Below are 16,143 nucleotides of genomic sequence, written 5' to 3'. Positions count from 1 at the left end.
TCTTAATGAAAAACAGCATGAGCACAGACTCTCCGTCCTGCTCTCCTCACAGTGGCTTAATTCACCCACATAAGCCAAACCCTAAAAGCTGGAGGTAACTTATGTAGATACGTAGCAGCAAACATCAAGTTGTCATCATGTCCATTAAGGATTTCTACACAAAAGGGGTTTTATGATGGACCAGTAATCCCATAGAGCTGTCTTAATGAAGCTGTGTTCATGGGGCAAGTCTAAGCCTTTCCATGGAGATATTAAAACTCCCCTGAAAACATCAATAAACCTGAAGGGTTGGGTTCCTAGGGGGAGAGTTTAGTAAACAGAGTTATTCTGAGCAAATCTGGCCCTGGCCTCAAGTGCTGGTTGGAGGGGCTACATCAATACATAGGTATCATCTATCATAACAACTGATAGCAGGTCTCCAGCTGGCTTATCCCCAAATACTGATGTACACTCTCTACTTCCAGTCACACATACTTAACACTCTTCATCATGTGCACCTGGAAGACGGATGATCCTACAGATAGATGATGCATTTATGGATTAAAAGTATATTCAAATACTTACTTCCTGTTACTTTTTCATTTTAACTATTCAAATCGTTTTAGACACATCAACGTGTCCAATGTTTTAAGTAGAAATCTCCCTATATAAAAGATTCCCCACATACTGTGGTGAGCTTGCTCTCATAATACATGGGATAGAGGTAACACTGGGGTTTACCTCACATGCCAGTCATCCATTGGAAGTCTGGTTAAGGGTGAAGTGAATTAAGCAGGATTCTTAACCCCTCAGGTCAGACAGTGTCAGTCCCTACAGTAGACAGCTGGCACTTGATTACCTCCCTTGCCCTCAGGATCAGCTCCACAACCTGGTTACACTAGAGACCAGTTAGTTATACAGAACTCGTCCCTGTGTGTTGGTGAAGAAACTAGAGATTACTCCACAGAAAAAAAAAATAGCAACAATAGCACCTGCATATAGCATCACAGAATCGGGTCTGTGCTGCGAATGGCTGGTCCCACAAACTATGTAGGAACTTTAAAGGCTACACCCAGAGCTGTTGCAATTTGCATATCAATACACCTCAGCTGTTTACATATGAATACACTACTTGGGCTACAGTTGACACCTCCTCACCCAAATTTCCACACAATGAATACTATTGGTAGATCATTAGAGCCTACATTGGTAGGACATGTATGTTCTGATGAAAACAAGATGCGTGAAAAAAAGATTTTCATAGGAGAGCAGACATGTAATGCTACACCTAATTTTGGTAAGTCGGAGGAGTACAGAGACTCGTCTTATTTATTTAATCTAGGGATCTAAGGACCAAAAAACCCTGATCAAAAAAAAAAAAAATTCTTCGAAAAAAAAAAAGTTTGAATCAGCTTCCTTTAAGCACGTTGGTCATGTTATCCACAACAACAAAGTTTTCATGATTGCCTAAGATAGATTATGGGAAGATTTCACAAGGTAACTCACTGGGTGGGATACCTGGGTATGGGGAGCATCTCACCTCTCATACCCACCACAGGTAATCATGACATCCTCTAACTTTAATAGCACTACCCCAGGCTATAGTAACGGGCTGCAGTCTTACCATCTGTAACGCAGATTAGGGGAAGATTTCACAAGGTAACTCACTGGGTGGGATACCTGGGTATGGGGAGCATCTCACCTCTCATACCCACCACAGGTAATCATGACATCCTCTAACTTTAATAGCACTACCCCAGGCTATAGTAACGGGCTGCAGTCTTACCATCTGTAACGCAGATTAGGGGAAGATTTCACAAGGTAACTCACAGGGTAGGACACCTGGTTATGGGGAGCATCTCACCTCTCATAATACCACCACAGGTAATCATGACATCCTCTAACTTTAATAGCACTACCCCAGGCTATAGTAACGGGCTGCAGTCTTACCATCTGAAACTCAGATTAGGGGAAGATTTCACAGGGTAACTCACAGGGTAGGACACCTGGGTATGGGGAGCATCTCACCTCTCATATTACCACCACAGGTAACCTGATAGGTTTACAGCCATTGTCCTATGCAGAAGCCAAATTCCTCACAAGCTGAAATACTTTCACATCCAATGGATCCCCCCAAAGCAAGTATGTCATGTATTTGACGAGCAGTATGGTGTCAGACCCTATGTGTCTGTAAAATACACATACACATATATTACCATGTCACAGTAAATAGGTGGCCATAAAAGATGCAATGTTTAAAAAATTAAAGCCCCAAAAAATGAAACAAAAAAAAAACAACAACAACAAAAAAAAACCCATTTGTGTAAAGGTAAAGACCTACTATCGTCCCTTTTCACTTAGTATTAACACCTTTGAGTTCCGATGGTTGGTTGTTACAGTCAATTGTAAGTTTTCTAAGAGCTTAAGTGCATATATGTGTGTCGATAGTTCTTCTAACCAAATTTATGCGGTAGGTTAGGACATTCTTATTAACATATTGGTAATCTGATAACAGTGTCATAAAGTGATCATAATATTTCAGGTCAGATTTGGATGTGTAACTCAATGTTATCATGAAGGATTGTCTAACACTGTTTTCAAATCCAAGTAGAGACACATGTACAAGTTTGTAAGTTTGATGAGGGTGAGGTAGATATCAGCTAGCTAAGCCTTCCCTTTATGTATTTGATAGGTGTTAATTTAACACTATACTGTTTCCCCTTCAGTAGATGAGGTTTATAAGTGGAGAAAGCCAAAGTGCCCAGGCTGAACCGCTGCACCACATCCGAACAAGTTATATCCGAACAAGCCAGAGCTGGATTAGCACATGCAAACTCACTAGTCAGAGAAGATGTGGCTAAAATGAGAACACTACCTAGCTTACTCACTGGACAGAGAAGGACTGGCTAAAGTGAGAACACTACCTAGCTAAGCTGGACAATGGATAGAGAAGGACTGGCTACAGTGAGAACACTTCCTAGCTTATTCACTGAACAGAGAAGGACTGGCTAAAGTGAGAACAGTACCTAGCCTACTCACTGGACAGAGAAGGACTGGCTAAAGTAAGAACACTACCTAGCTAAGCTGGATGGACCTAATCAGTTAGGGCTCCTGATGTTGAAGCAGCAGCCTCTTGCTCTCAGTTTTCCTCACCTGGAACCTCGCTTAGTGGTCAGCAGAGAGCTCCGGCTAGCAGCTGACAGCATCTGCTGACCACACCTCCCTGGCCCTCTCTGTACCAGGGATCAGGTTACACTGGGGTGTATAGTTTACTTATCTGTACCCTGTACTATACAAACCAGCACCCACTAACCCACATAATACAGCATGGGTAGGTTTATTTATAACACATTCAACTTCCTCAAAAACCGCCAGGTTTATATATAAGCATGCCTACTCAACTGGTAAGGTGTTTTTCAAATTTTTAAAACAATTCCCCTTTAACGAAATAGTGTACTTTTCATATTCTGTCAAAAATTATTATGATGCTACAGATTTTACAGTCACAAAATGTTTTTTGTTTTTTTTTACATGACTAATGGTTATATGTTAATTGACAACCTGCCAACTAGGTTAATGAAATTAGGACAGAAAACAGATGTGATTACAATTTATGCTTACTTGAGTTATTTCCCTGGAGTGCTCTCTTTTTTTCCCTTACTGCCAGTAGAGTTGTTCCCCTTCCCATGATGTCTGAATGACCAGCAAAGAGTGACTTTCCTATGACCCTGATTACAATCAACTTACTTCACAGACAACTACCTAAAATAGTGCAGACATTAGGTTTTTCTCAACATGTTAACATGATCTAGATGAAAACCATCAGATGAGCACCTCAGAAGCACTTCTGGATGCATAAAAGGATGTATGTATGTATATTAGTCCATCTAGATGTACTGAGTGTGCTAATTTAAAATTCTAACATTCATCATAACATCGCGTCCAGCAACGCCTCTCAAAAAACAGGGTGCAGATTTCATCTCTCATCTCCTTCCAACTTACAACAGTTCAAATCACTTCCTTTGTGCATTTATATGTAATTTTCCAGAGGAATCTCTAACACCACCCTCTTAATTTACTATCCACACCAAAGGAACTAATTCACTCACTGCCTTGTGGTCACACCGATTGCAAGAGCTTTGGCCGTAGCAAGTGCCTCGCCGTAGACAGCCATTTTGAAGTGTAGCCTGACCTACTTCTGGGTTAAAAATGCAACTGAGTTTTGGTATTGAAGTCCTCGAGAAAACTATTACATTTCCATTGCCATGTGCAAGAACAACCTCAATCCTCGTAATTCAAACCAAAAAGGCATAAAAAAGAACATGTATTTTAGTGCAGATAAATTCGGGTGCTGTGAGTGCGAACTTCATTTAAAATCGATCCCATCAAGTTGGAGTGCACAGATGTGTGGCAATTGGTTTGAGGGGTGGCAATGGACTTAATGTTACAATGTACGTCAGAATTTTAAAACAGCATACTGAATCCATCTAGATGGACTAGAATGTGCGTTTGCTTGGGGTCTCAAGCTGTACTTAGTTTCCTTGCTCTAACTTCTCAGTGCTGAGACTCAAGTGAGCTAGCAACAAGTGCCATTTCTATTTATTTATTTATTTGATTGGTGTTTTACACCGTACTCAAGAACATTTCACTCGTATGAAATATGAGTAGCTGGCATTTTGGTGGGAGAAAGGCTGGGCAGAGCCCAGGGGAAACCCACAATCATCGGCAGGTTGAGTACCATTTTTGAAGTCTTTAGTACGACTTTGATGCAGACTCTCTAACCACTAGGCCACCAAAGTGGCTGTGCTTTTGGAAGTAGGTCTTACATAATTGTCTTTAACCATTTCAGGTCTATTGGATAACCAAACCATTTCTCTTTCCCTGGCATTTACAGTACATTTTGTTTACAGGAGTATTTACGGTAATGTGGGTAGGACAAAAAGGGTGGCATACTTGACTCCTCCCCTGTGTGACTTCCTCATGTATGGTGCTAAAACCCAGATATAGGCCTAACTCAACTGTGGCCAAGAAGTAAGTCAACTAGTAACAATTATACCACAGCCTACACAAAGGTCTTCTGCTGACTTAATGCCTTGTTATATCTAAGCTACCTTTATCCTGCACAACAGGTGTTAGGAAACCTTTGAATATTACAGGTAATGTGCCAGGACTCTGAGGAGGGGGTGTGTATAGTGTAGCTGACTTTGTACCAGTAACACTGTTATGTTCACAGTAACATCCAGCTATGTTCCCAGATGTCAAAAGCCACCATACTACAAACTTCCGTATTCATCAATTAGTATTAATTCAGTATCTATTTCTTTCTGTTCAGAAAGGAACTTTGTACAGTATTTGGCATTTCCATTTTCCACATCGAGATTACCATGACTATCACAAAAGTTGTTCACTTACACCATGGAAATGGTCTACTTTGAGGTAGACATTTTACATACTCAGGTAAGTCCACACCATTATGATGTAGACCTAAGTAGTCATATGACACTACAGGAAGGTAAGGAGTCAGATAATTCTGTCGGACAAGGGAGTCCAGCTTGCCTGTCACATAATCACCATGAACACACAACAAACAAACCCAGCGCTTTGCTAAACCTAAGGGTGATCTCTGCAGTAACTGCTAGGCTGCATGGTGAAACTTTCTGTCCATCAAATGATGTATAATTACTTTACATGAAACTTAAGTGAGTCTCATTTCTCACACACACAAAATCAAGGGTCTTCATGAAAGTTCTTTAACATGCTTCTATCAAAGGCAGTTTTAGTGCCAACCTGAAGTCCTGCACTCACGAAACCAAGCTTATCATTAAACAGCAATCTGGAAATTAATGAAAGTTGTAGTGTTTACATCTTACACATTGAACAAACATCAATCGCCTCTAATCTCAGTGAATCAGAACTTTTCCCATCAGATGTAATTAATTAATGGAAGATAACATCTCTTTCTTCAGCAGACCGTGCGTGTTAGATATACATCACTGTGAATCATGAACAGACTTCCGCTGTCTTCACACAATGTACACCGACAAACACAGTTCAGCAAGTATTTCTGGTTTACGAAAAAACCCATCAAGTACTCATTAACTGAGCATGCCCATTAACCACTACAGCAAGGCCATTAAACAGTGCTAACAGAATTTCTACCTTGCATGCTTATACACAATCACAAACGGTAAATGATTTACTGGAAAGCATAAAAAGAACAAAACAAAAAAAAAAACCCTCTGAAGATAACTGTAGGATGTTATAACACAAACAACAGAAGTAATTTCTATGACTGGCTGCAGGGGTTCATTATAATTATAGTGAATTGCTTTTGCCAGCATTATGATCATGCAATGATGCTTGTCACAGCAGGAGATATAGGTAAGGGAGGAAATTCTATTGGTGCTTCACAACCCTGGCTCAGCTGCCAGCTGCCAAGTGGTCGACAAGTAACACCCAAAACGTCATCACTGATTTTACTCTATCCTGTGTCAAAAATAAAATGGAAAATTCCCTGAACTTCCTTCTGAATTGGTTTTAGATGGATAAAATACGTTCTACCAGTTCCTATAAATGTATAGCATATTCTTGACGCTTTACGTCACTCTTTAAGATTTGCTCATTCATATGACGATGACGACAACGACACCAGTTTGCAGTAAGAATTCAGGCCTCTCCATGCACCCCCCCCCCCTGCCCTGGTGAATATAATAATCCTAGCTCTTTGAGGATGTACATGGCAGATGTTGACTCTTTCAAAGTACATAATGAATGCGATTTGTACAGATTTATTATGGGTAAAATTTCAAGAGGTGAGAACATGCATTGATAATGCTTACTTACAAAGGTACAATGGATGCTGCATAAATTACAGGGGATATCTTCAAAGTGGAGGAGAGTGGGGGAGGTGGCTTTGTGCAGGGTCAGCTATTTGCTGTGTTAGTCAAACCAGTCCTGCTCAAAGTTCAAAGGTTTGGTAAACTACTGGGAGCCAAACATCCCAGGGTATTTCAGGTAAACCACTCAGTCTCAAGTAAAAGATCAAAGTTGTTAATATAATACCTGGATTTACTACCTGGACATAACACCTGGGTATAGCCAGCACTGCTAGGTTGTCTACCTTGAAGTCTATCCCAACTCCTTTATTCTGCCCAGGCAATGTACAAGCATTTCCTTGCAATGTACAGAATTATATTTGTGGGTATGGGTATTCCATTTAATGTAACTACAAGCTGTAATAGGCCTTCTCTTTATCTAAACTTAAAGAAACCATGTCAGGTTACCATTAATAGGCCAATTATCCCCATTTATAGATCATGTTTTGCCAGAGGAGGAAATTCACCTGAAGTTAATGTGAATAATAGCCATGTCGAGGAGAGTGTTCACCTGTTAGTGCTGTATCAAAAGCTCCTCATAACAAGGGATATGGGGAAAGCTGTGGAGTAAAGTTACCAGGTGCAGGCAGAACTGCCTCATTAACCCTCACTGTGACTAATGTCAAACACTGACTCAGCCCTATGCTGACGGTCAATGCTCATCTAACCAGGGCCTGCTCTTTTCCACAAGATGCTTCACCATTGTCAGCTCATCCACTTACCAGAGAAAACCAAGGCCAGAGTTTCCTTCTAAATGTATGCACTCCTGTTAACAAGAAGACACCTGGCTGACACTGTACTGGGATCTAAGAGAAAACTCCATGAGACTCCAACCCACATAAGCTTCATTAAACCATTCCAAACCTCTGAGCAATACAGACACGGAGCATGCAACAAAACACAATCAGTGAAACAAACTTAACTTGATAACAAACACTGATGAGCTCGCATCCCAAACTAGTTAGAATATGAATATCGTGTTTGATGAAAGTTGTGTAATCAAATTTACACGTGACAAATGAATTCACAATTCCCAGCAGCAATGAAGTGTATAAAAACTTGTACCAAGACCATGCAATTCGGATGAAGAATATTTATTCATTCAAAACAGTACCCATCAAAGACATTATGCTTCACATACTACATTACTGCCAATACTGACACAGATAAGGCATTGATAGTACAGATTCTGGGTAATGTTCAAGTACTATACACAGTCTTGTTGTCTACACAGACGTAGTGATCACAAAGTATGGAATGGGTACATGTCATGCAAGCTGAGGTAGGACATGGGCTCCAAGCCGTGCGTGTACAACATCATCACAGCAAACCATGACAGGGGAGATAATTACCTGAGACCCGGGCTGCAGGTCGGGATGACAAGGAGGGACAGAAAAGAGAGAGTCTGGTTCCTGAGTGGTATCCGGCCCATAATAGTCCCATGGCTAGAGAGAGACAGAGTGAAACGTCATGTACATGTGATACAGCTGTTCTCAAACGTTCAATCTACAATATACATGACATAGATCATGTTACAAACAAGTTTTAAATACACACGATTCCATGGCATTGGCATAGATCATGCAGTACCTTTTCTTGCCATGTTTCCTTATAGAACTCAACATTTTTTGCACCTTATAGCACAACGCTCAATAACCAAAATAATTTTGTTTCTTAAAAAACAAAGAAAACTTATGATGTTTTTGTACTGGAACATTTTTAAGAAAAAAAAAAGGAGAGCAAGGCAATGACACTGATCATGTCATACAGCAGATCTGAATGTGGAACACTCAATCTACAGAACTTATCTATGACAAAGATCATGTAATCCAGCAGGTCTTTACCTACAACATTCCATGGCATTGACCTCTATCATGTAAAACAGCATCTCTAAATCCACCATCTCCATAGAAATGACACAGATCATGTAATACAGCAGATCTTTACCTACAACATTCCATAACATTGACCTCTATCATGTAAAACGTCATCTCTAAATCTAAAATCTCCATGGAAATGACACAGATCATGTAATACAGCAGGTCTTTACCTACAACATTCCATGGCATTGACCTCTATCATGTAAAACGTCATCTAAAATCTCCATTGAAATGACACAGATCATGTAATACCGCAGATCTTTACCAACAACATTCCATGGCATTGACCTCTATCATGTAAAACAGCATCTCTAAATCAACCATCTCCATGGAAATGACACAGATCACGTAATACAGCAGATCTTTATCTACAACATTCCATGGCATTGACCTCTATCATGTAAAACAGCATCTCTAAATCCACCATCTCCATGGAAATGACACAGATCATGTAATACAGCAGATCTTTACCTACAACATTCCATGGCATTGACCTCTATCATGTAAAACGTCATCTCTAAATCTAAAATCTCCATGGAAATGACACAGATCATGTAATACCGCAGATCTTTACCTACAACATTCCATGGCATTGACCTCTATCATGTAAAACGTCATCTCTAAATCTAAAATCTCCATGGAAATGACACAGATCACGTAATACAGCAGGTCTTTACCTACAACATTCCATGACATTGACCTCTATCATGTAAAACAGCATCTCTAAATCCACCATCTCCATGGAAATGACACAGATCATGTAATACCGCAGATCTTTACCTACAACATTCCATGGCATTGACCTCTATCATGTAAAACAGCATCTCTAAATCTAAAATCTCCATTGAAATGACACAGATCATGTAATACCGCAGATCTTTACCTACAACATTCCATGGCATTGACCTCTATCATGTATATCATGGAAATGACACAGATCATGTAATACAGCAGGTCTTTACCTACAACATTCCATGGCATTGACCTCTATCATGTAAAACAGCATCTCTAAATCAACCATCCCCATGGAAATGACACAGATCACATAATACAGCAGTCCTGAATTGGTAACATTGAGCCAGTTCTGAATCAGCCACATTTCACAAGCTACACAGTTCACGTCAAACAGCTACGTTACTCAAGTAATTTCCCCAAAACATCAAAAACTAGACAATGGAAGCATGGAGAAGATAACTCTCATATGCTGCTATATGTACACAATTCTCACTCATCTGGATAAGGATAACAAACACATCATCAGTACTGATAACTGTGTCTAGCAGATCTCTCATGACCAACTCTTACACTATCAGGTACAGATTACTTGACAAACACATGACCTCCATTCTGCATTTCCTACTAGCCCTGGATGACTATCACTTGGCTTTGATATATTTGTACTGGCGCGGGCAGAGTTATGGCAGGATCCCAGTCACCTCTGAAGGAAGCATTGGAAAATTGTCGATTACTAACCACCTTCAGGTGTGCTAGTTGCTCCTTTACAATGCTTAAGGTCCTATAGACTGCAAGACTGATAAAATCCTGAGCAGTTGATCATCCCACAGGTAAATATCCATCCATATTTCAGCAAGCTCAACCTGTCTGCGATTCCAAATTCACAAAATGGCTGCTGTCTTCTGTCTCGTACAATTCTGGATACAATGGTTATGCTGGGTCCTAGGCTCTGAGACTGCAAACAGTAGGAATGTGTGGCCCTGGTACCCAGAAGGTGTGTCATAGGCAGCCATCTTTCTGAAGTTTAAGCGAGTGGAGAAGTTGAACTTGCTGAAATATGAATGGATATTTACCTTTGGGATAGTCAACAGCTCCGGAATTTTATCTGTGGAGCCGATTAGGCATTGTAAAGGGGTAACTGGAGGTTAGTAATCAACTCTTTTCCGCAATTTTCCAATGACTGGGATCCAGCCATGACTATGCAGGTGCCAGTACAAATATAAAAAAGCTAAGTTATAGTCATCCATGGCTAATCTCTACCAAAAAGCTTAACTCTTTACAACACAATGCTCATCAAAAAAACTTCGCTTGATGAACACCACCTGAAACAAATTTAGCTTGCCTTTCCTTTGTATTTTACTAACAAGAACACACTGATACAACTCCCATTAAAGTTTCAGTGCAAAGTGGTGTTGAGAGTTTAGGCTAACAAGAGTTCAGGTGAACACAACATAGGCCTCAACAAATGCATTTCTTTGTAATGCATAAAACACCAGCAGCATTGTGGTGAGTATAACCCCTGAGGGGAATCTTCATGTATGTTGATGATGTGGTTACCATGACAACCGTGTAAGTAGGCAAATGCGTCCACCAAAAAATAAAAACTTTATGCAGAAAACAGTTGGAGTTGTAGCCCGGATACTAAATCATTTCCATTTATATAGTATATATCAGGAAAATGGCTATATGGTTACCATGACATCCACGGAAATGAGCAAATGTGAGCCTCGACAAGTAATCTGTGTATCTATGTATCCACCAAACACTCCGGTAAAACACTCCGTGGAAAACAATTGGAGATATAGCCCGGACACAAACATAGACAGAAAAAAATGGCAGTGTACGACTGCGTACGACTGGCTACGACAGTGTACGACGGCCTAGGACAGCGTACAACTGCGTATGACTGGCTACGACAGTGTACGACTGGCTACAACAGGCTATGACAGTGTACGACGGCCTAGGACAGCATACGACAGGCTATGACAGTGTACGACTGGCTATGGCAGTGTACGACTGCGTACAACTGGCTACGACAGTGTACGACTGGTTACGGCTGGCTATGACAGTGTACGACGGCCTTGGACAGCCGTACGACTGACTATGGCAGTGTACGACTGCGTACAACTGGCTACGACAGTGTACGACTGGCTACGGCTGGCTATGACAGTGTACGATGGCCTAGGACAGCCGTACGACTGGCTATGGCAGTGTACGACTGCGTACAACTGGCTACGACAGTGAACGACTGGCTACGACAGTGTACGACTGGCTACGACTGGTTACGACAGGCTATGACAGTGTACGACGGTCTAGGGCAGCATACAACTGGCTACGACAGTGTACGACTGGTTACGGCTGGCTATGACAGTGTACGACTGCATACAACTGGCTACGACAGTGTACGACTGGCTATGACAGTGTATGATGGCCTAGGACAGTGTACAATGCTTTGGAGCATCATCCGACAATTAAACTCATCACCTCACACTGAAATTCATTCTAACAGCTCTACTAGAGATCAATCTTGTCAGACCTTGTTTCTTGTGAACCTGAAGTTTGCAAAACACTCAAGTTGTTTCCTTTATTCTGCCCACGTGAACTGGTTTCTGTTGGCAGATATCTTACATCAGCCAGTAATTGTCTCCTTCATGTAGTGGAAATTAATTTACACTGTTTTTCTGGATTTTTTGTTATCTTTTCTATAGTAAATTCTAAAACCCCATTAGGGAAAATAAAAAAATGTCACACAGAAAATAATTGTAAGAAAAAAAACCTATACCTTTATACCTTGGTCAAGACTCATTCACAGTCCACACCTTAGCTTTATATAAGACAGAGAACTTTAGTAAAACTCACACCCTGCAAAACTGAATACACAGCCCTTATTATGGGCCAGGGATTAAAGGATCTGCCCAACATAGGCCTGTATGATAGGCCTACATGATAGGCCTACATGATAGGCCTGTCTAAGTAATCCTCACCGTCTGACTAATCTAATTAACCGAACATGACATTTCAAAATTAAATTATTATTTGCACAAATATCTGTCAGTTGCATTTGTTCAATATTATTTAGATACTTTAAAAATCAGTTTGATTCATTCTTTCATTGAAATTATCACAGAAGTGACTCAACCCACTTGAACTAGCGCGTGCACACATTATGCGGATGTTGTTATCGCCATGCTGGCTAGAGACTCGTCGGTGTTAAGACGTCAGTAGATGCATGGTGATCATGCTACCCTCACCACTCATGCTGTGAAGTTCTTATTATTTGCCGGAATTTTCTTTTCGCAGATTTTCCAAAAAAATATGTTTGCAGGAATTAATTTTAGCGTATTTAAGAGAATACTGAAAACAGATCTTAAATCTTTAAATTTTGCAAGATATAATATGGCTGAAATTATTCAAGCACGTCAAACAGGTATCATCATGGGTGGCTTTAATCCTCCTTTATTTCATGCGGTGTCGCTAATCCTTGTGATCTGGATCAGAGATTAAAACTATGGGGGATGGATTATCACTATGTGAGAAGATTACTTTCACATCTACCGTGAGCAGTACTCAAACAGGTGTCACTTCTTTTCAAACCATTTATGAGTACTTTTAAACACCTGGCAAAGTGACCTGTCACCTTTTGAGCTGTTCAACGCAAAACATCAGAATTCACCATTTTCGGTGCCAGTCACTCCTTCTTTATCAAGCAACACGGTAACTTTTGCATTGTTTTTGGTTTTAATTGTCTTCTGTACCTATGACGTGAGATTTGAAGAAGAGATCTTGGTTATGACACAGAGCATTGAGCCACAGAACAAACGGTGTGTAGATTTTGTATGCTTTGATCTGGATGTGAGATGTACTAGTTCATGATCACTACACAGAGAGGATCAGTCTGAACTGTTCAACCTACATGTTGTCAGTAGTTATCAATTATAACAAAGAGAAGGCCCTCATCTGTCCCAGGCCACACAATACCTGCACCTATTAAATATCCATCGTTTACCTGTCTGTGGCAGAGAAACTAATACAGAGCAGAATGGTTATTAAATGTAGATTAGTCAGTTGTCGCAGTGCAGGAGGTTTTAAAATGGACATGGCAGAATGTCGCTCACACAGATACCTTACAAGTGTGATATCAACAGGAAAAGAGGGTTAGGCTAAAGCCAAACACCTACCACTTTACCGATCTCACCTTTATGAACCTAGAACTAAACAGTCCAATATACTGTTACCTCAAAGCCACCTACATGATACTTTACCTGGGCCATCTTGTTAGTTCACAGGGGCTTGGTATGTACCAGGTAACCAGCCCAGGTAAGATCCTATACTAAATGTCAACAGGTAAACGTTACAGCTCTCTTAACAAAAGAGTACAAATAAACCTAACAGATTTCACTGGATAAGGACTCCATTTTCACTAGTCCATCATACAGGTGCACTAGATAAGGTGCGTCCAGCCAGCAGAGATCAAACCATTAATCTGGCCATCATATACAAACCAGCTCACCAAGGACATCTAGCTACAGTCTGCATAACTGGTTGGATGGGCACAGACTGTAGTATAGGGGAACCAGAAAGGCTGACGGGGTGAAATCTAACACCGTTCTGGACAAATAGGTTCATTCATGTTATAAATTATGTTTCAAACAAAATTTATTCAAATAAGACTGAAGAACAAACTTCCCTCTTGCCAAGAAGATATTGTATCATGTCCAACAAAGTTTTAGATTCTTTACAGTCCTTGAAACACCTACTCAGTCTGTTATTCCAGCTTGTCAGAGGAAGGTGTAGAGGCATTGTTGACAAGAAGGCCAGTCTGATAAAGAGACAGGCTTCAATTTTTATCTCAATCTGACCCACTGAAGTACTAGCAATTAAGGCAAAATGGCTATCCGGTTGGCTCTTCTGTATAAATGTTTGTCATCATCATATATTTGCTGGGCCTTTGAATGAGCTGCTGCTGCACCTGTTCATAACAAACAAATGTTACAAATGTTCGAAGTACCAATTCAAGTTATACACAGTTTACAACTGGTGAATTCCAAAATCCTGGGTCACATATATCTGGTACTGCATGGCTGCTCTTTGACAAGGTCAATAGTCAATGCTGGCTTTATTCACTTAGATGCCACTGCCATATAACAAAGCTGAAGGGAAAAAAGAAACGATTTTTTTTCTAAATACCCTAAGTGATTTAAAATTTTGCCAATAAAAGTGTATTTTCTGAGGTATATATAAATGTCATAAAATATTGTTTTTATTAACACTTACATATTCCCAGCATGATATCATCCTCCCATTCCAACAAACTTTAAAACCGGTTTATAAAATCAACAGAACTCCCAGGAATCAGGAATAATGAGCCAGTTAAGTCAAAGACTATATCTGCAGTATATAGTTCTGTGATCTGATTAACATGCGTCAGGATATGCTCCCAGACATAAAGCTGCTCGGAGTAAAAATAAGGTCTGGTTACCTGTAATTTGAGCCTGAAGGTAAAGTACAGTTGTCTATGGAGCAGTATACACATGATGGTCATGAAGGCAGCAACAAGTGTGTACAGAGACTTATTGTTCTGGGTCAAGGGATTCATGATAATCATGACTAGGTTCAGCCAGAGCAACACCACGGTGACTTGTATTAGGCTTTCATGACTAGGTTCAGCCGGAGCAACACCACGGTGACTTGTATTAGGCTTTCATGACTAGGTTCAGCCGGAGCAACACCACGGTGACTTGTATTAGGCTTTCATGACTAGGTTCAGCCGGAGCAACACCACGGTGACTTGTATTAGGCTTTCATGACTAGGTTCAGCCGGAGCAACACCACGGTGACTTGTATTAGGCTTTCATGACTAGGTTCAGCCGGAGCAACACCACGGTGACTTGTATTAGGCTTTCATGACTAGGTTCAGCCGGAGCAACACCACGGTGACTTGTATTAGGCTTTCATGACTAGGTTCAGCCGGAGCAACACCACGGTGACTTGTATTAGGCTTTCATGACTAGGTTCAGCCGGAGCAACACCACGGTGACTTGTATTAGGCTTTCATGACTAGGTTCAGCCAGAGCAACACCACGGTGACTTGTATTAGGCTTTCATGACTAGGTTCAGCCGGAGCAACACCACGGTGACTTGTATTAGGCTTTCATGACTAGGTTCAGCCGGAGCAACACCACGGTGACTTGTTTTAGGCTTGTTCTCTTAGTCTTTGTCTTCATGCTAATCACCTGTATACCTGTATACATGCGTGTTTATTACCATACCTGTAAAGCAGAATGAAGTCTGCATATGGCAGATTCCTCCTCTCAAAATAACAACAAAGTGAGATCATGTCCTCGTTAAACTGTCTGGCCAGAAATGACAAGTGCGATCAACTCTGTCTGAGAAGTCATCCATCATGGTGTACCGTGAACATGGCTACATCTATAAATTGACTGTATCTTGTAGAAAAACAACCATCAAGAACTTCACTTTAGCACAGTAACCCTCTACAAAAAAAGGAATATTTCACTTATATGACGGCGGCCAGCAGTATGGTGGGAGGAGGCTGAGGAAACAAGCTGTTAATCGTTATCACTTGGGTCACTGTCACCACTTGGGTAGCTGTCACCACTTGGGTCACTGTCACCAAGCTTTTTAAGTCCAATTTCTTCATCTTTTTTTATGAG

General features: G+C 40.7%; 1 protein-coding gene across 5 annotated transcripts in view; it reads right to left on the bottom strand.

Annotated features, from left to right (window-relative positions):
• The window catches only part of LOC135468969 (liprin-beta-1-like), a 105,446-nt gene that overhangs the window by 49,571 nt on the left and 39,732 nt on the right, over nt 1-16,143 (bottom strand). For 2 of the 5 annotated variants that reach the window (XM_064747466.1, XM_064747470.1), the window contains one exon: nt 8,207-8,299. The exons of the other annotated variants lie outside the window; for them this stretch is intronic. In XM_064747466.1, the coding sequence (XP_064603536.1) occupies nt 8,207-8,299 (93 nt within the window). The remainder of the gene's footprint in view (nt 1-8,206; nt 8,300-16,143) is intronic. 5 annotated transcript variants of the gene reach the window in all.

Source organism: Liolophura sinensis, chromosome 6 (genome assembly GCF_032854445.1).
Source record: "Liolophura sinensis isolate JHLJ2023 chromosome 6, CUHK_Ljap_v2, whole genome shotgun sequence".
NCBI classification, from domain to species: domain Eukaryota; kingdom Metazoa; phylum Mollusca; class Polyplacophora; order Chitonida; family Chitonidae; genus Liolophura; species Liolophura sinensis.
Note: the sequence above shows the minus strand (reverse complement) of the source record. Positions and strands in the feature narration are given on the sequence as shown.